This window comes from Engystomops pustulosus, chromosome 6, assembly GCF_040894005.1.
Source record: "Engystomops pustulosus chromosome 6, aEngPut4.maternal, whole genome shotgun sequence".
NCBI lineage: Eukaryota > Metazoa > Chordata > Amphibia > Anura > Leptodactylidae > Engystomops > Engystomops pustulosus.
In genome coordinates this window covers 89155111-89180389 of record NC_092416.1, presented here as the reverse complement: position 1 = coordinate 89180389, position 25279 = coordinate 89155111, and the positions used below count along the sequence as shown (strand labels likewise).

At 43.3% G+C, this 25279-nt stretch overlaps 1 protein-coding gene across 4 annotated transcripts in view; it reads left to right on the top strand.

Moving 5' to 3' along the window:
• FUZ (fuzzy planar cell polarity protein) overlaps nucleotides 1–17315 on the top strand; it is a 111829-nt gene extending 94514 nt beyond the window's left edge. For 3 of the 4 annotated variants that reach the window (XM_072110307.1, XM_072110306.1, XM_072110309.1), the window contains exon 11: nucleotides 14884–17315. In XM_072110307.1, the coding sequence (XP_071966408.1) occupies nucleotides 14884–15086 (203 nt within the window). In that variant the 3' untranslated portion in view covers nucleotides 15087–17315. Of the gene's footprint in view, nucleotides 1–13871; nucleotides 13978–14883 lie in introns of all 4 variants that reach the window. The other variant, XM_072110308.1, reaches the window with a different exon arrangement.
• The last annotated feature ends 7964 nt before the right edge of the window (nucleotides 17316–25279 follow it).

Sequence of the window (25279 nt, the reverse complement as noted above, 5' to 3'; positions counted from 1 at the left end):
AGGGGAAGAGGACTGACTTATCCCAATTTACCCGTAGGCCTGAGATGGAACCAAATCTGTCAATTAGGGAAAGAAGGGACACTAGAGAGGCGCCAATGTCTCCAAGGTATACTAAGGTGTCGTCCGCGTATAGAGAAACTTTCTCCGTGATCGACCCTCTCACCAATCCAACTATATCAGCGGAGAGGCGAATGGCTATAGCAAGGGGTTCAATGGCCAATGCAAAAAGTAACGGGGACAACGGGCAACCCTGCCTGGTGCCCCGGCCCATGGGGAAGGGGGCAGACACATTCAGGTTAGTTCTGACCCTGGCTTTCGGACCCTGATATAGAAGCTGGACAAGGGCCAGAAATCTGGGGCCTATTCTCATTTTAGCCAGTACGGCCCATAAATATGGCTATTCGACAGAGTCGAAGGCCTTGCAATTGTCAAGTGATAGAACAAAGCCAGGATCAGGAGAACCCACAGCTGCTTCTATGTTTAGGAATAATCTCTGAATATTAATATCCGTTCCCCTGCCGGGCATAAAGCCCGTCTGATCCGGGTGCACCAGTGACAAAATCACCTTATTTAGTCTTGTTGACAAGATTTTGGCTAGGATTTTTACATCCGTGTTAAGGAGAGAAATAGGTCGATAGGAGTCTGGGAGAGAAGGGTCTTTCCCGGGCTTCGGGAGGACTACTATTAAGGCTTCTCTCATAGAGGGAGGCAACGAGCCATGCTCCCGGGCTGTGTTAAAAACATCAAGCAGCTTAGGGGCTAAAAATTCACATCTACTCCTATACCATTCTCCCCCCAACCCGTCTAAACCAGGTGTCTTACCTGATGGAAGAGACTGGATAGCTAACTCCACCTCCTCCGCTGAGATAGGGGAGTCTAATTCTAGTGATTGAGCAGGGGTTAAGCGCCACAGAGGAAGGTCATCCAAAAAGGCATCTATTTCAGTAGCCGTGGTAGATATGCTAGGACTGTACAGGGAAGAATAAAATTCTTTAAACACTTTATTTATGGAGGTAGGATCATGTACCAAGGCCCCATTCGCATCTGCTATAAAGGGGACCGAAGCACACGGTCGTTCTGCCCTGGAGAGGTATGCAAGTAATTTACCATTTTTGTCCCCAAATTCAAAAACTGAGGCTTCAGAAGCCAAAAGGCGTTTACTAGTGCGTTCCTTGGCCAGAGCAAGATGATCCCGCTGTACCTGCGCCCAAGCCCTCTTATTGTCCCCGCTGGGATTCTCTATGTATCTCTTTTCAGCAACCTGTAGTCTAGAGGTCAACCCTCTTTCTTTATAGCCCATGACCCTCCTATGCCCTGCCACCCCAGAGATGATCGCCCCCTCGTAGAGAACTTGTATGCGTCCCATAGAAGCAATAGATCTGGATGGTTATGATGGGTTTCCCAAAATTCATTATGATCTGTCTGCATTTTCATCTGCACTGCAGGATTAGAAAGCCATGCAGGGTGCAGGCGCCAAATTCGGGAATCACAGGGGGGACCAACCAGTAGATTGAGAACCAAAGCGGAATGGTCCGAGATACTACGGGGGCAGTGGAAGATAGAGTCAACCATGGGGAGCACGTCAGGAGAGCCTAATGCCAGGTCTATTCGAGAAAAGGTCCTATGCACTGAGGAGTAGAAGGTATACTCTTTCCCCAAAGGATATTTCCCCCTCCAGAGATCTATCATGTTAAGGGACATAATCCATTCATTTAATCGAGTTGATGCTGGGTCTACACCACTAGTGCGATCCAGAGATGGATCGGGCACCGCATTAAAATCCCCTATACATATTAATGGACCCGGGGGCATGGCTACCAATTTATCTGTCAGTGCTTGTAGTGGACCAGTATCAAAAGGAGGAGGGACGTACACTGAAGCAATGTTGAAGGAGGACCCCCATAAGGAGCAATGCAGTATGACAAAGCGGCCAAAATGGTCGATGGCCACCTGTGACACCTCTATTGGGAGGGATTTAGATACAAGTATAGAGACTCCTCTTGCATACACTGAGTATGAGGAGTGGTAACCCCTAGCAACCCAGGCACGTTTCAGTGATAGAATTTTTTGTCCTGTAAGGTGTGTTTCCTGTATACAGACTATATGAGGAGACTGTTTTTTAATGGTATCCAAAATTATAGCTCTTTTAAATTTAGAATTTAGCCCTCTAACGTTCCAGCTTATTACCTTAATTGACGCCATAAGAGTAAGGAGGGATATGGATCTGGCTGGATAGTTGGAGAAATGGAACCTGCAAAGAGAGATGGAGGGGACATAGACACATACAACCAATCACACACACATTCACACAGCTTTACCACAAAAAACACATAATAAAGCATTAACATTAACATGAGTAAACCTGTATCCCAACTATACATTAGAGATAACCCCCTGTCTAACACTCTAACAATTGAAGTGCAGACCTATACCCTCGAACTATCTAACTACCAGGAACTATGGTCCCTAACTAGGATAAACCCAAAAACTGCTTATCCCGGGAACCTGACCCCTATAGTAAGGGGATTAGGAAGTAAATGATGGATAGCACCGATCACTTAAATACAGTATAGAGGGAGCACCCCAAAAATATACTAGAGGGGGTGTAGGCACCCATCTTGAAGTATTATATGACATAACCGCTTAGCTATATTAGCACTGGGACCCCAGTTATGACATGCAAGTCCTCTTGACTAAAAGAGGACTTTGAGTACCTTCCAGCCCAAGGTCAGGGAGGAGGGGCCGCCCTAGCACTTCCAGGAGCCCTAGGGGCTGAGTCTACCCAGTGCATGGCTTCGGACGGGGAGGTGAAAAAACGGGTCCTCTGACCATCTATCACACGGAGACGTGCAGGGAAAATCATCGAGTATTTGTACCCCTTATCCCTAAGACGACTACGAACCTCATTAAAGTGGGTGCGCTGCTTCCTCACCGCAGCAGAAAAATCAGGGTAAAATGCTATTCTGTTGTTACCCAAGAGAATCTCCCCTTTGCCTCTAACCGCACGCAGAATTGCGTCCCTATCCCTAAAGTGTAGCAGTCTAACTAGGAAAGGCCTGGGATTTCCCCCCGGAGGGCCAGGGCGGGTTGGGACTCTATGGGCCCTTTCTACCGTGAAGAACGGCGAGAAAGTCTCTGCAGGAAGCAAGTCCTTCATCCATTTTTCAAAAAAAGCGACCGGATCGGGACCCTCAGCTTTCTCGGGGAGACCAACAACTCTTATATTGTTGCGCCTTAAGCGGTTCTCAAAATCATCCGCCCTGTCTGCAGCGGCAGCCATCTGACGTTGTAAATCAGTAATCTGAGCAGGCATTGGTCTCTGGGCATCTTCAACATCAGAAATGCGGCGCTCCGTCTCCGTTATCCGCTCCTTGGCTTTATGGACGTCATGTCTCAGGATGACAAAGTCCTGACGGAGTTCATCAACTTTGTTAACTAGCTTAGATTGGCAGGAGTTAATGGCCGCTAACACCTCAGCAAATTTCTTGTCTAGCACCTCAGATGGATCCATAGGAATGTCCTCCGGGTCGTCAGGTTGCAATGGGCTCTGAGATCCATCAAACATGGAGGGTGAGGGACCCGGAGACCCTTGAGGAGAGCTAGGCTGAGCACGTGAAAACCTGCCCAGCTTCCTTGCCGCATTAGATTGTATTTGTGCTAAAACAGCTTGTGAGGTGGAGCACGCCTGGTTATCCAGAGGGTCCAGAGAATGGTACAGGGGGTCTCCAGGAACTGATTCGTCATCGGATGGCGGCGCAGAGGCTCCTGATGGCGCCTTACTTTGTTTAGCTGTTCTCCTCCTGTTGCCCATTTTACTATCTGTGTGAATTACAAGCATACAGCACCAGTAACCCAGGAACCCCGGAACACAGAGGTGCAAGGCACCAACAGCGGCAGGTTCGGCTTCACCGGCTCCTCAGCTTCAGTGGCGGCGCCCGGTCTCCGCTTCTGACCCTCCGACTCGGCTGGGGTTCCAAATGGCCGGCTCCACTCCGTCCTCCTAGTGCCAGGTAAGTCTGCGCCGGGTGCCCAGCTGATTATAATCACGGATGGCTATCCAAATATCAGGATGGAGGTCAGGATCCCGGGAGCTCGCCGGTATGCGTCCTCCTAGCTCGGCATTCGGCCACGCCCCCATATATAATATTATTTAAAGAGAAAACAGTTTCACAATGAACTTCCTGAGAGAATTTCTTTGTTAAATCAATGTATGACTTGCATAATCAGATCTACTTCTAGAAAGACATTCTTGTCTGCTGTGATGTTTTTGCTTGAGTTCTATATATCATTCCCATAACAACCACATTACCTGGAATCCTATTGTTACTAAAATGTCAAAAGGGTTGCCTTTAATCTTCCAAATAAAAGGGATAGTATGCATTGCATAAAGGCTTCCAGTAATATGGGAACTTCACTCTTTTTCTGAGTGCAATTTGATACTGGTCTGATCCCTATAGAGTATTGTTATCTTTTATTCCTTAGAGAACAATACCATGCCTTCTTTCACAGAGCCTGGAAAACATTGCAGAAGTTCACTCTAATGCTTTGTTACTCCTCTCTCATACAATATGTGTTTTTGTAACACAAAGCTGTAGAAAGCTCTGCAAGCCAGGATATGTGACTTTATATTCTTATGATAAACTGGGGGCCTACACATTTCTATATCACTTTTAGGCCTGTTAGGGATTTTTATGCAGGGCCCCAACAGCCCTCTTGACTTTTGTAAGGTGAGTCCTAATTAACCCTTTCATGATTGAACATAGAGACCAAGACATGTCAATCTCTTAGTCAAGATCTTCCACTCTTTAATAATCAAAATGCATAATATATATCAGACAGAAGAGTCATCAAAGGGGTGTTGTATGAATGGAGATAAGGACTTAGATTCTATTGGCCATTATGTTTTTGTACCAGCACATTCTGGGAAAAATGACTAGGCCTTGTTTACAGCCATGCTTATCTACACAATGGCTCCTAGAAGCTTCTTCATAACCAAAATAAATAACAAGAATACAGAGGCCCGAAGGACGCTAAGAAATGCCAAGGATATTGTGAAAAGGCAAACAGTTTAAATGAGAAAAATAGCTGAATTAAAACATTTAACTCTATAGCTTCTTAGAGGGAAGCATACCCCCCCCAAGGTGGCCGCTGTATCTAAGATGGCGGACAGTAGTCAAGATGGCGTCCGAAACCAGTGCGACCTCCTTAACAATTACCCCCTTTGAGCTTTGCTGGCCTGTAACTCCATCCCGAGCGACCTCCTCAAGCTCCAGGTACCCACAGGTAGGCTAAGCCCGTACCTGCTGGACTTGTTAACTCTTCACCAGATCCCCTGGAGGCCAGTCACTCAGGGGTTACAGGCCTGCACACTCAAATCACATCACTGAGTCCCCATAGTCCATAGGTTTGTACACAGGCAGCATCATCCTCCGCTCCGGGCACTTCTCCTGTCGTGGTTCTTACCACCTGGACGGACATCTGGGACATGGTGGACTTGATGAGGGGGACCACACAACACGCCATAAGTGACAAGAGCAAAATCACAATCCCCAATATCACCCCCACTTAAAGGAAACCCTTCCAATCCCCCAACCACAAAGTGAAGGGCAAAGTGTCCACCCCAGAGTTTCTCTTGAGTTCCCTGGACAGTCCTTCAATCTTTTCACGAGCATGGGTAATGGATCCATAGGGGGCGATGTCATCTGGGATGTATATGCGACAAGCCACTCCCACCATCTTACAGACTCCTCCCTTCTCAGCAAGGATCATGTCCAAAGCCATGCGGTTCTGGGAAGCACAAATCTCTCTAGCTTCACAGACGTGGCACTGGTCAGCAGGACTTGGAAAGGACCATCGTAGCGAGGCTCCAGACTCTCTCTCTGGTGTGTCTTCACCACCCGTAGTCTCCAGGCTTCAGGTTATGCGTCCTGAGGTCTCTGTCTGGATCTGAAAAAGGAATCAGAAACACTTTTGCGGACCTTTTCCAAGGCCTGGCTCAACTGTCTGGCATGTTCCACCTGGTTTCCTGCCATCAGCTATAGGGTCTGTGGGAAGTAGGGGCCTAGTCTGGGTGCACAGCCAAAAAAAAAAAAGTACTTCAAAGGGGGACAATCCCATCTTTCTGTTGGGTGTGGTCCTAACTGAATGGTGGGCAGCAGGAAAGCACTCACGCCATGGTTTCCCTGTTTCTTCCATGGCCTTCTGGATCTCTAACTTAAGAGTGCCGTTTAGTCTTTCAATCCCACCACTAACTTGGGGATGCTAAGGGGTGTTCAGGGCCTGTTCTACACCCAGGAGGGACAAGGTTTCAGGTCTTTACCTGTCCAGTGAAGTGGGTTCTGCGACCGGACTCTTTGGTCTCTGGAAGTCCAAACCTGCAGAAAAATCTCACTCACCAACTTCTTGGCTGCAGCTCTGGCAGTAGCCTTGGTCATGGGAGAAGCTTCTGGCCACCCTGGAAAGAGATCAATGTACACAAGCACGTACTCCTACGTACCACTTTTTGGTAGCTGGATATAATCCATCTGCAGTCTCTGGAAGGGATACAGCAGCTTGGGTGTCACTTTCTGTGGGGTCTTTACCACCTTACCCGGGTTGTGGCGGGCACAGACTATACAGGCTTTCACTACTCTAGTGACAGGGGTAGTAATGCCCGGGGCAAACCACTGGTGGTTTATGTGCACTAGCATGGCCATTTGGAATATGTGTGTGTGTCCGTGGGCTACTTGACTTACTGTCGGGTGCAGGGCTCTGGGCAGGCACACCCTCTCTCCCAGCATCCAGGTCTCATCAGCATCTAGGCTCCAGCTTTCCTCCACTCTTCCTTCACTTCTGATGACACTCGGGCCACCAGGGACTGGAACACCTGTGGATCAAACTTTTAGCTCAGAAATCACAGCTGAGACTTCAGGACAGTCTCTGGGCTCCATCTGTGCAGCTGCCTTCGCCATCCCGTCAGCCACGTACTTGCCCTTGGCTTGTGGAGTTATCAAATTGTGTGTGCTTTTAGTTTTGCTATCCCCACCTCTTATGGAAGTAAGAGAGCATCCATGAGCTCTTTAACCAGCGTGCCATGCTTAGAGGGGGTCCCTGCAGAGGTGAGGAAATCTCTAGCCTTCCATAAGGGTTCATAGTCGTGTTTAGACCCCAGAACTATACCTTGAGTATAGATGTTCGCCCTTTTACCTTCCACCAGCTGTAGCACTTCCCTGAGTGCCGTCACTTCACCTCCTGCGCTGACCTGTGTGGAGGGAGTGGTTCTGCTTGAACTACCTCATGTGCGCCACTGACCACTGTATATCCAGTGTAGAACCGTCTGTCTTCTCCTGCAGACCTGGAGCCATCTATGAGAAAAAACTCAACATCTGGGTTAATCACCCTTCTCTCCCCCCCTCTCTGAATCCTGGAAGACTGGCGATAGAACGAAGGATTCAGAGCTGTGCACCTTATGAGTGTATCCTGAGGCATCAGGAGTGCACTCTGGAGTCTGAGCTGTCTGGCCTTTGCTCAGATGCTTGGGCTGTACTTGGGTGAGGACACTGTGCAAGGTATGTGGGGTTTGCACTGCATCTGAATGATCTAGGGTCTAGGATCAGCTCACTGGCCCTGGTGAGCAGATTGCTGGCTGCAGCTACTGACACATGAGGGGCCCCCCTCACGACTGAGTCTAACCGGGCCTAATAGTGGGCCACTGGGGAGGCCACCACGTTCCTGGGCTAGGACACCTGTGGCTTATATACTCCGTGCAAAATAAAATAAAAGGTCTGGTTCCGTGGCATGTGCCTAGGGCCGGGGCAGACAGGATTTGCCAGCTTAAGGCTATGGAATGCATCAACTGCCTCCTGACTAAGGGCAAATGGGGAAGAGGCAATTCAGTCAGAAAGGGGCAGCATTGGGCTGGAGGCAGCAGACCTTATCCCAGGCCTGCAGGAGCTGGCCAGTCCTAGAAACATGTAAAGAGGCTTAGGGCCTCAGGGCAGGGGCACATTCTGGACTGCCAGCTTTCTTTCCTCTGTCAGGTGTCTGCCTGTGGCTGAGAAGCAGTGGCCTAGGAAGACCACCTTCTCCTGGCAGTACCGGAGTTTGTCTCTGGGAACTTTGCAACCCTTCTGGAACAGAAAACACATAAGGTCAATAGCTGCATCCTGGCAAACAAAAACAGTAGGTCCTCCGCATACTGGAAAGGAGAACATCCAGTAAGGGGCAGTCTGCCAGTCTACTCCCTGTAGGGCCGTGGGGTATTGGCTGGGTGAGTTTTACCCCCCTTGTGGGAATCTGCACCAGGTATACTGGAATACTGAACTGGTAAAGGCAAATAGGTACTGGCAATTTTCATGTAGGGGCACAGAGAGGAAAACATTTGCCAAATCAATAACAGTGAATAATATGTCACTCTCAGGGACTGCTGCCAGTTTGGGCTAGGGACCACTGGGCTTCAGTGCACTCATTGGCAGCTTGGAGGTCATGGACCATGCTACATGTATCCGGCTGTTCTTTCTGAGTCTTTTCTTGACCGGAAATGGGCTAAAATCATCATCGGACTAGCAGAGGAGAGTTCTACAATGAAAGGCACTAACTCTGTCTGGGGGGGGCGTTCAGGAGGGGGACTGTTCTCGCTAACATCCTTGTCCGTAACCACCCCCCTTGTCTTGCCCTGTGGGGCCGTCTCCGCCACTCACTAAAGTAATGTCTCCTCCCCGCAACGCCCACTTGGGTTGGTCGGTTGAGACTTCCGGAGATGTTGTCAATCTCACTTCGGCGTGGTCTGTGAAACATCCTCTATTCCCTCTGTATGTCAATGTCAGAGTCCCTCCACCACATCTCCAGCCCAGTGTTCTGTGCTACCTATAAAGTTCTGGCCAGACTCCAACGTCTTAATAAAATCCAGGTACACTTAAGATGGTTTTTAATCAAAAAGGAACAAAAGTCAGTCATAGGCTCTGTAATACAGTTGGGGGGCTCATTCTTGCTTAGTCTGTTCATGGGGTACACAGGAGGACATCACATCATACTGTATTCTTGTTCCACAATCAAATAAATTCCTTCAAGTCTTTTTTTAGATTGTCAGGGAGAAGTCTAAACGCAGCGATCTACCCCTCCCAAATGTAAATGTTCTCACTAGCCTGTAAACCACGAGATAACAGAACACAGATTCCAAGCAACTCAATATGGAGAAATTCAGTTTTCCGTGAACATCAAGGTCACTATCGTCTCTCTCGTAGATAAGAAAGACACAGCATTCAGGCAAAGCCTTAGACTTACATGTCAGTCCTTTACAAAACAAAACGCAGCTCCAACAGCCCCCACCCTTTTGTTAACCCCGTAAATGCCAGAAAACAGGTACCGGAGACATTTTAACACTTTTTCATAGTAATTTTTCTCTAATTGTCGGGATCAATAAATTTGAATAATACTCAAACAACCTCCATCCCTCACTCCAAGACCTCTAGCAGATGCCCCAAGCATGGTCAGCTGTTATCCTACAAAGCCCCACAACAGCTTTTATGGCTGCCAACAGCAATCAACTTTCAGGGACTTGAAGGGAATATAACTTAAAATGGCCGCCACTGAAAAATAAACTGACTTAAGATGGCCGCCACTGAAGAATGGTAGGGCGGGTCATCTTCTCTAACCACCAGATACAGGGGTGGAGTCTGGATTACAGGGGCCATTTTTCACTCCAAGGAAAATATAATTAAATCTCTTTTTCTCAAATTCTTTCCACATCAAAAACTTTGAAATGTCCCTTATCGCCTGTCTCTTTCTTCAATGGGCACTCTGAAGGATTCCTGTCACTCTGTCCTGGTCCGTCCGTCAAAGTCAGAGGCTATAAATGTCTATTTTGCAAATCTGATCAAGTTTTCTCACTTGTACAATCATCAGATCATCTGACACATCCCAAAACCTTCAAACCTTCAATACTTTCTACTTCAAACCCAAAACTACCAGCCCTTATGTCCGATCATGTCAACTTGCACTTTTCCATCAGTTCTACTGAACTCAACAACCTTCTGTCTCTGTGCATCTTTCCCCTTCATGTGGGACACAATCTTTCTTCTTGCCTGCAATGCACCTGGCTCTATTCCAATTCACTACTCATCACAAGTGTCCATAATCACAATACTGTCAAAGGAACCTGTCCCCACAGACTCAAGAGGGTCTCACAACGGATGTCGACACCTCGATTTACTGACCCCAAAGAAACTAGACACCTGAGTCTTCCACAAAGGACCCTAGACTAAGTCACTGCCTGACTGGACTGACGCTAAAGTAAGTCACTGCCCTCAGACTGACCCTGCAGGTCCACAAGGGACTCTACACTAGATCACTGCCTGACTGGACTGACGCTAGAATAAGTCACTGCCCTCAGACTGACCCTGCAGGTCCTTAAGGGACTCTACACTGGATCACTGCCTGACTGGACTGACGCTAGAATAAGTCACTGCCCTCAGACTGACCCTGCAGGTCCACAAGGGACTCTACACTGGATCACTGCCTGACTGGACTGACGCTAGAATAAGTCACTGCCCTCAGACTGACCCTGCAGGTCCACAAGGGACTCTACACTAGATCACTGCCTGACTGGACTGACGCTAGAATAAGTCACTGCCCTCAGACTGACCCTGCAGGTCCTTAAGGGACTCTACACTGGATCACTGCCTGACTGGACTGACGCTAGAATAAGTCACTGCCCTCAGACTGACCCTGCAGGTCCACAAGGGACTCTACACTAGATCACTGCCTGACTGGACTGACTCTCAGGTCACTGTCCTCAGACTGACTCTCCAAGTCGCTCTCCTTCAGACTCGACTAGTTCTTAGTCATACGAGACCGCTCAGACTCCCAAAGAAAGTCTGTGGGCAACCCTTAATGACAAAACTGTATCATTGACAGTATGACAATCACAACAGAATTTCTCCTACTTTAGCACTACGGACCCCTAAGGGTTACTCTTCCCTGTCCCACAGCTTCAGCTAACATCACAGACTGTCTGACCATCCGTCACTGTCTAGTCTCTGTCCAGTCTCTGTCCATCACCTTACAAAGTGGTTCTTTGCCAAAAACTATGAGCTTAGGTTACAGTGAACAACAGTGGCAAATACATAACACAGAGACAGTCTTACCCGGTCCGTCCAACCAGTGAACCAGAAGTGACATTTCAAGGTAGACAAGAAAAAATTAATATCTTACCCTGAGAGCGCTCTGGTCAGTTCTGTTCACCGAGCCGGCGGGGACTCTTCACGGAGGCTGTCTCGGTGCTGTTGTTGTTTACTCCTAAGCCCACCCAGGGACGCCAAATATTGTTAGGGATTTTTATGCAGGGCCCCAACAGCCCTCTTGACTTTTGTAAGGTGAGTCCTAATTAACCCTTTCATGATTGAACATAGAGACCAAGACATGTCAATCTCTTAGTCAAGATCTTCCACTCTTTAATAATCAAAATGCATAATATATATCAGACAGAAGAGTCATCAAAGGGGTGTTGTATGAATGGAGATAAGGACTTAGATTCTATTGGCCATTATGTTTTTGTACCAGCACATTCTGGGAAAAATGACTAGGCCTTGTTTACAGCCATGCTTATCTACACAATGGCTCCTAGAAGCTTCTTCATAACCAAAATAAATAACAAGAATACAGAGGCCCGAAGGACGCTAAGAAATGCCAAGGATATTGTGAAAAGGCAAACAGTTTAAATGAGAAAAATAGCTGAATTAAAACATTTAACTCTATAGCTTCTTAGAGGGAAGCATACCCCCCCCCCCCCAAGGTGGCCGCTGTATCTAAGATGGCGGACAGTAGTCAAGATGGCGTCCGAAACCAGTGCGACCTCCTTAACAGGCCTATTGCCCACGAGCGAGTTTGATGCATGCGACGCACATAAAAATCACATTGTGTGCTTGCTGGAACTTCGGGCCCGAAAGACCATAAACCGGAACTGAATTGACATTCTGAGTTCAGTTCAAGTTTCCAGGACGTTAAGAGGCCTTAAAACAACTAGTTATAATTTTAAGCCTGATACCTTGGGCAAATATAGCTTAAGTTTTCACCATCTTGAATTCAATATCTGGAGCAAGATGCAGAAATTAAGATGGATGCCCTGCTGGACTGATTAGTTTATTAAGCCTGTCGTGTTAAACTATAACATTAGTAATTGGTGCTTATTGTGCTGTCATTAGAACAGACTGCCAACACTTACAATAGGTGGCTAAAATTATAAGCAGTTTTTAGAGAAATACTGTGTGTTTAGCTATTTGCCAAGATGTGAGCCATTGGCGCTCAACCTCACAGCTACGTACACTAACATTGCTAACCAAGTGCTTTATCCTAGAACAAGGTAGCAAACAACCATTTAGAAACCTATTAAGTAACTGGGGAACCTTGGCTGCGAGAGATGTCACACAGGCAGAAAGTCTTGTCCTTCTTTCCTTTAATAAATAAATGCAGTTGCATTATAGTGTACTAGTTACAAGGGTGTTGATGCCACAGGTTCAAGAAATCCCCAAAGTATTTTTACCTACACCCATTAGGGAGAAAAGGGATAAATTACCTATAATATTTATTATTATTATCATGGTGTGGGTGTTGTGTCAGAGCTAATGGTAGATTTTATAATAATAGTATGGTCATGGGTCCCTCCTACACTGAGGTACAAATCAAAGTTATGTGCACTTTTCTTTCTCTTGGTATGGGCACCTTAAGGCTAGTGTGTGCTGGCTGGAACATCCGGGCCGAACACTGAGCAACGGAACTGTTCTAGGCATGTCAGGTTAGTTCTGGTTGTCAGCACTCGGGTCGGAACCTCCAGCCAGAACACAATGCAACTTGGACGCATCGCACTCGCTAGTGTGTAAAGGACCACAGTAAAATATATTAGTTCAAAGCCTAATATAGAGGAGATTAGGCTTAGGGAAATACCCATGTATTTGATGGTAATGTGTAGGGGAATGTAGGTTAAACATATTTGCTATATACTTTGTAAATAATTGCTACATAAAATTCTATATAAAGTTTTTTCTGAGCATGTTCTGCATGCAGTGCTCCCTAAACATGCTAAATACATCTCAAACTTATACAAACTGGATTGAGATACAGTTCTAAAATATAGCTTTAATTCATTCAACAGACACTTGACTATTTCACTGTAATTGATGGTTTTGGATTCTATGGATATTTGGGGTCCCTGGTTCCTCTCAGCATACCCTAAGGTCTAGGAAGATTCAGTCTGATTGTGGGTTTTAATAATGTATTATCTTCCCCTCAACTGTTTTTCCCTATACTCTGACCCTTTATGATATTTGCTGGAGTACTCATCCTGAAAAGGATGGCCTCAATTTCCCTTTCCTTCAAATACATTCTTCCTCCTATGAGTTTCATAATTTGGTTCATCAGGGAGGTTAAAGAAAATCTACCACCAGAATCGGGTATTGTAAACCATGACATTACATGTTGGTGTGTGCCCCCTCTGGCAGGATGTGCTCTTCTTTTAGCTCTTTATGCCCTTGTTTTTACAAAAAAAGGGCTTTTAAAATTTTTAGCAAATGAGCCTGAATAGCTGTTAATTGAGGCTAGAGCCCCTCAAGTTCATTTGCATAATCTTTAGAACCAGTTTTCGTAATAAACAAGGACATGAGAAGCCAAAAGAAGAGCAGATCCTGCCAGAGGGGTCGCACATCTGCATGTAAGTGCGCTTGGCTTACAGTTCTGGATTCTGGTGGGAGTTAATCTGGGCATCACAAATTCAGACAAGACAAGTCTAGCTGATGGCCCCTCTCACCTCTCATTTGGATTTCTGTTTTTAAAGGAATTTTAGTTATTGCGGTGCACCAATATACTTATATAATTACACCAGCAGCTCCAATCTACTCCAGGTACAGTGCCTGATGTTATCTGGCAGCATCATTCGAGTGGACGCTTTAAGATCAAACTCCGTCCATGGCAAATATAAACCTGGCAAATCACATAGTCTGGTGAAAGGTGAGTAAATGGTTCACTTATACAGGCCCAGTTTTCCTGGAGAAAGCTTTATCGCGTATCTATAACTTACTACACGATTGTGCTTAGGAATGGGAAAAAATGTTTGCAAGTTAAATGTAGCTTTTTTATAGGTTTTAAAAATAACTTAATATAAAAGTGTAAAAAATTTGAAAATATTCAACTGCCTCCAGCGCCTTTTTTCCTCACCATTAAGCTTCATGTTTAAAGTGCCGGGAAGACCACAAATGCTTTGACTTATGTCACTATCTTTCCATTGTCAATAGTAAATAGAAAATAAATACATTTTTAATTGATTATTTTTCCTTGGGAGAAGTGATCAATATCAGATTGGGGGACCAAACCCCTCTGCCATCAGTTTCTTGATGCTCTCATGAGCACCACTTTGGCTTCAGAGTGGTATGACGTCTTGTCCATTGATCAAATGGCTGTTTCAGCCTGAGCCTAATTTGAGGGAAGTGTCATTTAATAATTTGATATTAAAAATTCTAAAACCAACAGATCAGCTCCCATTCAATTATTAGTTTGCTGCAGTACTTGATTTGGCCACTATACTGAGAAAGGGCTTTCTTCTTCCTTGTCCATTCTCTGTATTGACTGCTGATAATGAAATTGTCAGGATATTAATGTCAGTGATGGAAGTGTCAGGATATTAATCTGATAAAAATGACCTTTGACATGGTTAGATCATCAATTTTCTTAGTTTGTAAAAGCCAGTTGATATGGTCAGTACAGGCTTCAGTTGAGGTCTAGTACAGGAAACTGCTGGCTCATCAAAATGACATCAATTTAGGTGATAAGAGCTATGAAGTAGGAAGCGCTCAATGACTTATTTGCAAGTGACCTTTGGTTTTATTGCTTAATATTCACATTTTATCTTTCTCCCAGTTCCTTGTGAGGAGATGTTTGCATCAGGCTTCAGTCACCACGCTCACCAGTGCTACACAGTCTCCAGTTCCCACAAATGCTACGCTCTCAAGACTGAACTGCATCTGCTCTTTTTGGTATTCAAGCCAGAGGTACCAACGTTCAGTATGTCGACCATTGCTAACAAAACGCTGCAGGTGTTTACCAAGGACTTTCCATTCTGAGCAGTATATGGGCACTGTACAGGATCTGCATCCTTGTGCTTGCGAAACACTTGCGAAACCCTTGCGAGCACTTTCACCTTTTTATTTAATGACACCGTAAAGGCCACTTCAATCTCCTAGTACTGCTTTCACCAGCCTCATTGTTCCAAGATACCTGGTAACTATCTGTCAGCAATCTGCTGGGTATTTATTCAGCACACACAGTAAAGGCTTCATCTGTGGCAACACAAGGCAGGAAAAGATTCTGTATATGAGGCTCATGTCATGTTAAAGTCAATCAGAATGGTTAACCCTCTATGCTGCTTCTTTAGACTGGAGTTTGTAGTGGAGCCATTTGTTTTATTTAACTTTTATATAATCATGTATTTTCACCTCTACAGACCACTTGATAGGTGATTAAAACAAGTTTGAGCATAGGGACTATTGCTTTGGTCACAAGGTCTAGCTCATCCTCCCCCTAAAAACTCCTACTCAGCCTTGATTGAAATTGCCTTGTTTCCACCTATAAAACTGAGCAAGCGAAGGTGCAACAGACTTGGTGACCATACATATGGGCACCATATTTCTCTTTAAGATATTAATGAGTACAGTATTTTTCAATAAATATGTGCTTATGATGTAGAACTCTTAACCTTCAAGGCCCCATGCTTGGTTTATATGTGACCCAGGAGTTGAGAGAGTCCCTTTAAACTTGCTTGCCTGGTTCCGGTCTAGTGAAATGGGCTGCAGCATTGGCTGAACTGCTGAGTTGGCCAATCTAAATACGTTTGTGACATATTGCCTCCAACCAAAAGCTTCTCAACAATCTTTCCACCTTGCCAAGTAGTCATGTAACACTGACTTGACAAGAACAATGTTCATAATCCCGCAGTGTTGACTCTTCCTAGTCATGCTTGTTCTTCTGCTAACATTTGTTTGAGTGTCATTGTGGCGTTTTTGAGGGCAAGTTTAATCCCTTAAAATGAGTCTATCAACCTCTAAATCCCCCTACGGGTAAAACCAGCTTTGTGTAGAGAACTCCAGACATCTCACTTCCCGGCAATTTGTCCTTTTAAAGAAAATGTACCGTACTTTCTACATCTGTGTAAATGAGCTTCTTTGTGTGCTAAGAGCTTTCAATGCCGCCTAGCACCACCAAGCACGGTCCCTCACAAAATAGGGGAGATGCATTAATCTGAAAACCAGAAAACTGGAGTACTGTAAGTTGCAATTTGCACCTGAAACTAAAAGTTTTGTACCATTTTAGGCTTTTTTACTTCTCCTAAAAAATTTTAGGTGTCCAGGGTAATAGGAGTGTGACCGCACAGGAAAATAAACTGTATTCCAGAAAATTCAATATTGTGGCGCAGGAAACTAGACCAACTCATTGGAGGTTTAAAGTATGACTCGCCCGTCTTATGCTGCACCCAATTAATCATCCAGAATCGGTGACAAGGATTAATATGGCGCAGCAGAGAACTGTCTAGTTGTACTCTGCACTGGTCTAAAGAACCACACATTAGTACATCTCCCCCAATGATTTGAAATCCCCTGTAGAAAAGAGAAAACAGGTGCACTAGCAGACATGGCCACACTCACCTGGTGCACCCTGAAGCTTATTCACATAGATGTATAAACTGAACGTTCTTAAAAATAAACGATCGATGGGGATAAGGAAATGTGTGCTACAAATCGTATGAAGTGCCTTACTCAATGCTGTCCTTGTATCGGTGATCAGCTGATATTAATGGGTGTGTCTCTGGTACCAAGCACAGTTACTGCAGATCCCATTTTCTTGAACTAACCCATCTCCGTAACTACTGAACTGTCTGAGAGAAAACCTGTTGAGACCAATCAGAACTCGGCTTTAATTTTCCCTTGATCCCTCTGCTCTGATCTCTACGGCAACTAGTTTTGATAGAGGGACTGATTTGGCAGCACTGTCTGTATAAATAAAGGAATTGTTATAAATGAGGAGCTGTGTGTGGGGAGCTGCTAATGGTTCTGTGCAGTATAGAGATTTTACCAGGACCAAATCTGCTAAAATTAGGCGATGTAAAGTCATGTTTGTGGTAGATTGATGTTTGTCTGACAAACTCTATTCTATTCCTACCAGCTTCAGACAATTGTCTCCAAGTGATCATAAGAAGGCACTTACATCCAATAAGTACTTTATAAAATGTTACTATATTCATGTTCTTCTGAATTGATTATTATGATTATTTTGTAATAAAATCTTAATGGTTTCAATTTATGTCTATTGTTTTGTATGGTCATTTAGATACTGTTCACATATACTGCACTTCCAATCAATCCAACAGGTATGCTATTTCTGAAAGTCCCAAAGAAGTGATAGCATATGCATATCCATAGAAGTAATGATGGTGGTAACATGCTATTTAGAATCTCAGCAGGATTGACAATTTTGAGTACAGTCTATGCCAGGTGGGAGTTTAACACCAAAGCCCACACTGATCAGTTGCAGGTTGACATGCGAACCCTATTCCGATTGAATTGCATTTTAGAACACAATTCAAATAGAACATGTAAACACAGCCCAATGATATCATTAGTCCTATGTAGCTTCTTGGCGTATAATTGTTGCATACTTTTGTTTTTTGTAGCAAGAAAAAACTGCAACTCTTAAGTCTTAAGTTTTTCTTGCATGTTTTTACTTTATTGCACATTACTTGCTCATATTTCATATTTCTGTGTGTGTGGGGGCTCGGCGCAGTTTTTCTGCCGCAAGCTTGGTTTTCTCCATTGTACTGCACTGCATTGTCTGTTGTTTTTTTTCCTTGTGTTCGCCTGATTTATTTTCAGCGTTTTTTTTTTAACCCCTACGCTAACCAGGATGTTTTAGTACGTCCCTGCGGGTAGATACTTCCCGCACCGGGACGTTCTATAACTTCCTGCTTCTGGCACCGGCTCATGAACCGAGCCGACACCAGAAGCAGTGGCTGTCAGCTGTCTATTACAGCTGACACAGTGCTGTAACACCCGCGAGCAGAGCCGGCTCCGATGACGAGTGTTAACCCCTTACACGCCTCAGTCAAGCATGACTGCAGCGTGTAAGGGTCTTCCCCCTATGGATCGGATCCCCCATGCGTCTGCATTCTCAGACAGTTTACACTGCTCTACAATGAATAAGTATTGTAGAGCAGTGTATTGGACTTGAACCAGCGATAAGACCACTAAAAAGAACAACTCTTCACGCAAAAAATAAGCCCTTAACCAGATTTGTCAGCCTGAAAAAAAAAGTTCTGCATACGGAAACATGGCGATGCTAAAATTAACAAGATTTTCTCCAAATTAGTTTTTATTCAGTAAAATTTAATAAAATACACAAAAAACCACATATTTGGTATAGCTACGTCTGTGACAATCTGCATAATAAAACAGAATCATTATTGGACCCACTAAGTGAACCCCGTAAAAAACCACCTCAAAAACCTCTCCGAAAAAAAGATAATTTTTAATTAATACCCTTTAAAAAATGCTCTAAAAAGTGACAAAAAAGTTACCCAATTTAAAATAAGACCACTAAAAAGAACAACGCTTCTTGCAAAAAATAAGCCCTTAACCAGATTTGTCAGCTGAAAAATAAAAAAGTTATGAATATGGAAAGACGGTGATGCTAAAATTTACATTTTCGCCAAATTACTTTTTATTCAGTAAAATTTTGAAAAATATTTTTAAAAATCTATATAAATGAGGTAATGTAATAATGAGGTAATGTAAGGCAGGTAAGGGGCACTATTCTTAGGAAATGTTCCCCAATGTGTGCACATGTCTCCAGACTTGTCCTACATATCCCCTGCAACATATAGCACTATTCAAACAAAAGCAACATGCAGTTAGAATTGCTGGCCTCGTACAGCCGGCCCGTGCTCTGTAAGCTGCTTACCAGTGCCCCTTACCTAGACAACAAGGTAAAAACTATAAAGGCAAAAAAATGTCATTAGGAACAGATACATTTGAGGTATATGGAGACAGAAAATCCAGGGTGGGAAGCAACTATACACTTGTGGACTCGGAGATGAGCGAAGAGTGCAGGAAGAAGATTTAAAGAGAAGCCGTCATGCAAAATAACCCCCCTAAACTAAATATATTTTCATAAACTGCCATTAGAAAGCACTGCCTCTATCCCTTCATTGTCCCTCTACATGCCTGTAAACCCCAGCGATGAGGTCCTAAAGTTGTATGCAAATGACCTGTGAGATGTCCAATGAGTCATTAGCATATACAAGCTGCCTGGCTTTTTCATGAGTAGGAGGCACAGCCACACCCCCAGTGCTTGACTGACAGCTGCTCCATGTAATGGCTGCTCCATGTGCTTGCAGCTGGCCACACCCCCTGCAGCCTGTGTGTGTATAGGAGAGATACAACAGCTCCAGGCAGCCATGATATAGCAGAACATGTCAGGTACTTGTGTAGCTCATGTCTGTGTCTCTGTGTATTAGGAGGATGCTGCATGTCAGCAGATGCAGCACACACCAGCAATGCTTTACTATACATTATACTCAGACATGAGCAGGGGGAGGAGAGGGGAGGGGTAACAGGGGTGACATCACTGCCTCTGACCATGTGACCAGCCTCATTTACATAATAAAGAAAAGATTATTTTACAGTGATTAATGTATGAATTGGCTAGATAAAGGCTGTGATGGATCCTTGTGAGCTGCTCCAACAGGTAGTAGTGACAGGACTAGTGACAGAGACCTGATGACAGGTGTCCTTTAATGGAGGATGGGTGAGGGGACAGGAAGAAGAAGATTACAGATACAGATGATGAAAAACACAACAACATGGCCAGCCGCCCAAAGATTCATGCAGAACATGCGCCAGAAATCTTTAATCTGGCGCCCCCTCTACACACTATACAAGGCAAACTGCACAAGGTGCACACTGCACTGTTCTTAGTAAATGTGCCCCAATGTGTGCGGAGGTCTCCAGACTTGTGCTATAAATCCCCTGCAACACCGCATTATCCAAGCAAAACATGCAGGTAGAATTCCCGGCCTCGGACAGCCACCCTGTGCTCTCTAAGCCTGCTTAGAGTAGGTGTATTTTAGCGCCAGCATAAGCACAAGATTAAAAAACTACTGAAAATAAATCGGACGAACACAAGGAAAAACAGCAGACAGAAAAATAGATGCAGCGCAATGGAGGAAACCAAGCTCACGGCAGAAAAATTGCTCAATTTTAACGTTTTTGCTCAATTTTATCTTTTGAGGTATGTGCAAAAACCATGAAAAAAGGCAGAAATTGAGCAGATGTGCTCAACATCCGTGTGACAAGTACAGTCTTTTCCCACAGAGCACACACAGCTGATACTCACTTCAGAAGGTATTTAACACTGCACATACACCGGGCTATAAATCAGACTATTGGAAACCTGCCAGTCTAACACATAGACATCTGCTCAAAATCCTGCCTAATAATAAATCTCTCCCATTATGTCTACAGTGCATTTACATTGTGTTTGCAATGTAAACTCAACATATGAACGCAGCCTCAATCTGTCTTTGGAGTTGTTGCAGGGAAATTATACACTTGCTCTTAGGTATCCATGAAGATTACAGTTGATTAAAGGGGGTCTCTGCAGCAAGATACCATGTGATCAATATTTTTCTGTACCATATATTGGCCAGATCAAATCTTAATACATATAAGATCAGGTGCATAATCTTTTTCTGAAATGGAGGCAACATTGTCAAATATATTCCTTTTTTTGCATCACTGGATAGGCTGAAGTACTTATTTTCATTAGTAAAGTGCTATTGCTTTTTTTCTGTAGTGCACTGTATCCCTGCTAGCCTCTGGCAGAACCTTTTTTCTGGCTTTGGAAACAAACAAACCATTAGTACATAATAAAGAAGTGAACATGCGATGTGTTAGTTTATAGATTACTGTTGTTTATGTTGCATTACAAGAGAAGGTGGTTGATGGTGAATGTATTTGCTTTTCAAGTGCAGTAACCAAATAGCTTATTAATAATTGACTCTTAAAGACATAGAATTTGTACATCATATAGACGGGTCTGCCAGAAAATGTGCCACTCTTATGGACCTGATTAGCCAATCTGAGAAGTAACATTTTCTTCATAATAGTGAACTGAAATAGATACGAGAAAGAGAGCGATATCACTTCATGTCCCCAATTATTTCAGGTTTATACCTAAAGAGTTACCAGCATATTGAAGCTTCAAAAGCAGCTTCATCATATACACAAAGCTCTACATTACTTGTAAGTTTGCCAAAGAAATACTTGGAATGTAAACATTAAACTAAAATTCACCTCGCACATGAGTCGCACACATCTCTGCTATATCTTGCCTAACCAATCACACACCGAAACACTGTTATGTCACACCTAACCAATCCAACTTATCTATGTAACCTGCATTCATTAAAAGTGTGTTTTTTGTTTTTTGTTTTTTACCAAAACAGTGTATGCCATGGACTATGTCAATGACCTAGAATTTTTGCAGGCTGTTTTTACTTTGCTTTGAAACCCCCCAAACAGTGGGCCTTCACACTGCAGTCATGTCAAGCCGCAGCTTTATTGCATCCAGCTTACTACATTGTCTATGGACTATATGTGTGACTACAGGCATTTTTAAGCTCCTAAATAGCTAATGTGCTTTTGTTCTTTATATTGATTATTACATGTATCTTTACTTTGTAGCTATTCTGTTACATTGGCTGATATAGATCTATATTGAATATAGCTTGGGAGTGACTTTTGTATTTGTGTTCAGCTTGTCTGGCTGTTTTAAGTGTTTTTAATGTATTATTACTTGTAGCATCTTTCATTAACCCCAACGGGACTCAGCATCTTTTGGCCTAAAGGACGCGGCCCCATTTTTTCAAATCTGGCCTGTGTCACTATAAGTGGTTATAGCGTGGGAACGCTATGAGATATCCAGGGTATTTTGAGATTGTTTTCTCGTGACACATTGTACTTCATATTAGTTTAAAAATTTGGATGAAATCTTTTGCGTTTAGTTATGAAAAAAACTAAATTTGGCAAAAATTTTGAAAAATTCTTTATTTTCAACATTCTAAATTCTCTACTTTTGATGCAGATAGTCAAAGCACCCAAATAAATTCATAACTTACATTTCCCAAATGTCTGCTTTATCTTGGCATGGTTTTTTAAGATTCCACATATTTTACTAGAATGTTATGAGGCTCAGAATTTGGGAGCCATTTTTCACATTTTTTGTAAAATCTCTAAAACCTGTATTTAGATGGACCTGCTCAACTTCTAATTGACACTGAGAGGCCTAAATAATAGCGAGACTCATAAATTACCCCATTGTAGTAACTACACCCCTCAACGTATGAAAAACTACTTTTAAGAAGTTTGTTAACCCTTTACGTGTTTTATAGGGGTTAAAACAAAATGGAGGTGCAGTCTGCAAATTGTAATATTTTTTCACAATACACTCATTTTGGGTGGAAAATTAAACATTTACAATGGATTAAATGAAAAAAGGCTCCACAAAGTTTGATACCCAATTTCTCCCAAGTACACGGACACCCCATATGTGCTGGTAACCTGCTGTATGGGCGCACGGCCGGGCATAGAAGGGAAGGAGGCGCCATCCAAATCAGATTTGCTATGTACAGGCTATAATTTTTTTCTTTTTTTTATTGAGGACCTATAGGGGCTTATTTCTTTTGCCACATGAGATGCACTTTTCTGATACATAATTTTGGGGCATCTATAGCTAATTGGTGAGATTTAATTAACTCTTTGTTGGTGGAGGAAATGAAAATCATCAATTTTTAGGAATATTTTTATGTGTTTTTTTTTGTCCGTTAACCATACCATGAAAATAGTATATTATTTTTATTCTATGGGTCGCCACGATTACGAAAATACTTCATTTATATATATTTTTAATTTTTTCCCATTTTTACTGAATAAAAAGTAATTTGGCAAAATTGTTGTTAATTTTAGCATCACCGTCTTTCATATGCAGAACTTTTTTATTTTTCACCTCACAAATCTGTTTAAGGGCTTATTTTTTGCAAGAATGATAGCTCTTTTTAGTGGTCTTATTTTAGATTGCGTAACTTTTTAAAATCACTTTTTAGAGCATTTTTAAAGGGCATTAATAAAAAAATCATCTTTTTTTCAGAGACTGTTTTTTTAGGTTGTTTTTTACGGGGTTCACTTTGCGGATCTAATAACGATTCTGTTTTATTATACAGATTGTTACGGATGCAGGGATACCAAATATGTGGGGGTTTTGTGTATTTTATTCAATTGTACTGAATAAAAACTAATTTGGAGAAAATCTTATTCATTTTAGCATCACCATTTTTATATGCATAACTTTTTTATTTTTTGGCTGACAAATCTGGTTAGGGGCTTATTTTTTGCGAGAACAGTTGTTCTTTTTAGTGGCCTTATTTTAGAGTGCATAACATTTTTTAAATCTCTTTTTAGAGCATTTTTTATAGGGTATTAATTAAAAATTATCTTTTTTCGGAACGTTTTTTGCATTTTTTTTCCTCCGGCGTTTACCGTGCGGGTCCAGTAACAATTCTGTTTTATTATGCAGATTGTTACGGACGTGGCAATACCAAATATGCAGGGTTTTTTTGTGTTTTTATGTTTTTTATACTTTATTAAGTTTTTTTTATGGGAAAGTGACATTTTACGGGCTTATATTTTTATGTATTTATTTTTTATTTATTATAATGTGAAGTGTTAAGTGTTTTTGCATATTTTTACTTATACATACTTGAACTTAAACCAGTGATGCTCTGATCACTGGTTTAAGTTCAATACACTGCTCTACAATACTATTTTATTGTAGAGCAGTGTAAACTGTCTGAGCAAGCTTGCGCATGCTCAGACAGTTTACAGTCAGACCCGGAAGGGGTCTGACTACCATGGAGACCGGGCAGCTCCGGGGCACATGCCAGTCCTCGGAGCTACCCAGAAGAGGATCGGATCCCCCGGTAAGCGGCACGAGGGATCCGATCCACAGCAGGAACACTCTTACACGCCGCGGTCATCTTTGACCGCGGCGTGTAAGGGGTTAACACCCGCGATCGGAGTCTGCTCCGATTGCGGGTGTTACAGCCCGTTGTGTCAGCTGTGATAGACAGCTGACAGCCGCTGCTTCTGTTACCGGCTCCGTTCGTGAGCCGGTCCCAGAAGCCCCCCACCACCCGTGCCCACCTACCCACCGCCTAACCATACCTTTCACACCCAAAAGCAACACCACCCACCTAAATCCCCTGTCCTCCTCCACTATCAGCTTTAATATAGAACATTGATTGTATTTCCCTTGTTTTCCTGAAATACAGAGGTGGACAGGAGGAGCATGACTCCCTTAGTGTATCTCTCTGTGACTCCACTAATGTGTCTTCAGGAGTCATGGGTAGACACATACAGAAGTAAACTGCCTCAGTAAAGTGTAGACACATTAGAGGAGTGACAAGCAGACAGAGTAATAAACCAGCATAGTTTGTTCCTGGACCTGCATCATTGTGGTATCCTCAATACTTAGCCAAATGGTGATTGGGGACTGTTGCCAAAATATTTTTTTGCCTATGTTTTTCAAAAAAAATAAAGAGAACACTAAAATATCCCATCCTAGATCTCAATTAAATATTCAGGATGCAATTCTATATTCATTACAAAGTAAACAATGAAAAAATGATCAATGAAAATGAATATCACATGGAGGTCTGGATCTAGAATGATACTTAAAATCAAAAGTGGAAAATCTCATTTCAGGCTTATTAACTTCTTATTAACTTCAGTGGAAATGCCTCAAAACAAGGAAATGAAGCTCAATAGTGTGTGACCTCCACATGCCTGCATGACCTCCCTACAATGCCTGGGCATGCTTTGGGGAACAGTCAAACAAGTCCATAAAAACAATGCCTTCATCCTGATACCTAATGGGAGTCAGGATACGCCAGGTTAGCACATGAAGAGTTGTGCGGCCCTCCAAAAGAAATGCCTCTCCATATCGTTACAGCCCCACTTCTAAATTATGAGGATTTTGAAGGATGTTGCAGGCAGTAGGACAATATCCATAGTGGCTCCAGACCAGACTTTCTCACATCTGCTTGGTGTGAACCTGTCACATCATCCTTGAAGAGCACAAAGCACCAAAGGCGATTCTACCAATCTTGGAGTTCGATTGCCCTGCAAGTTGTTGTACTGTGAGTACAACACTA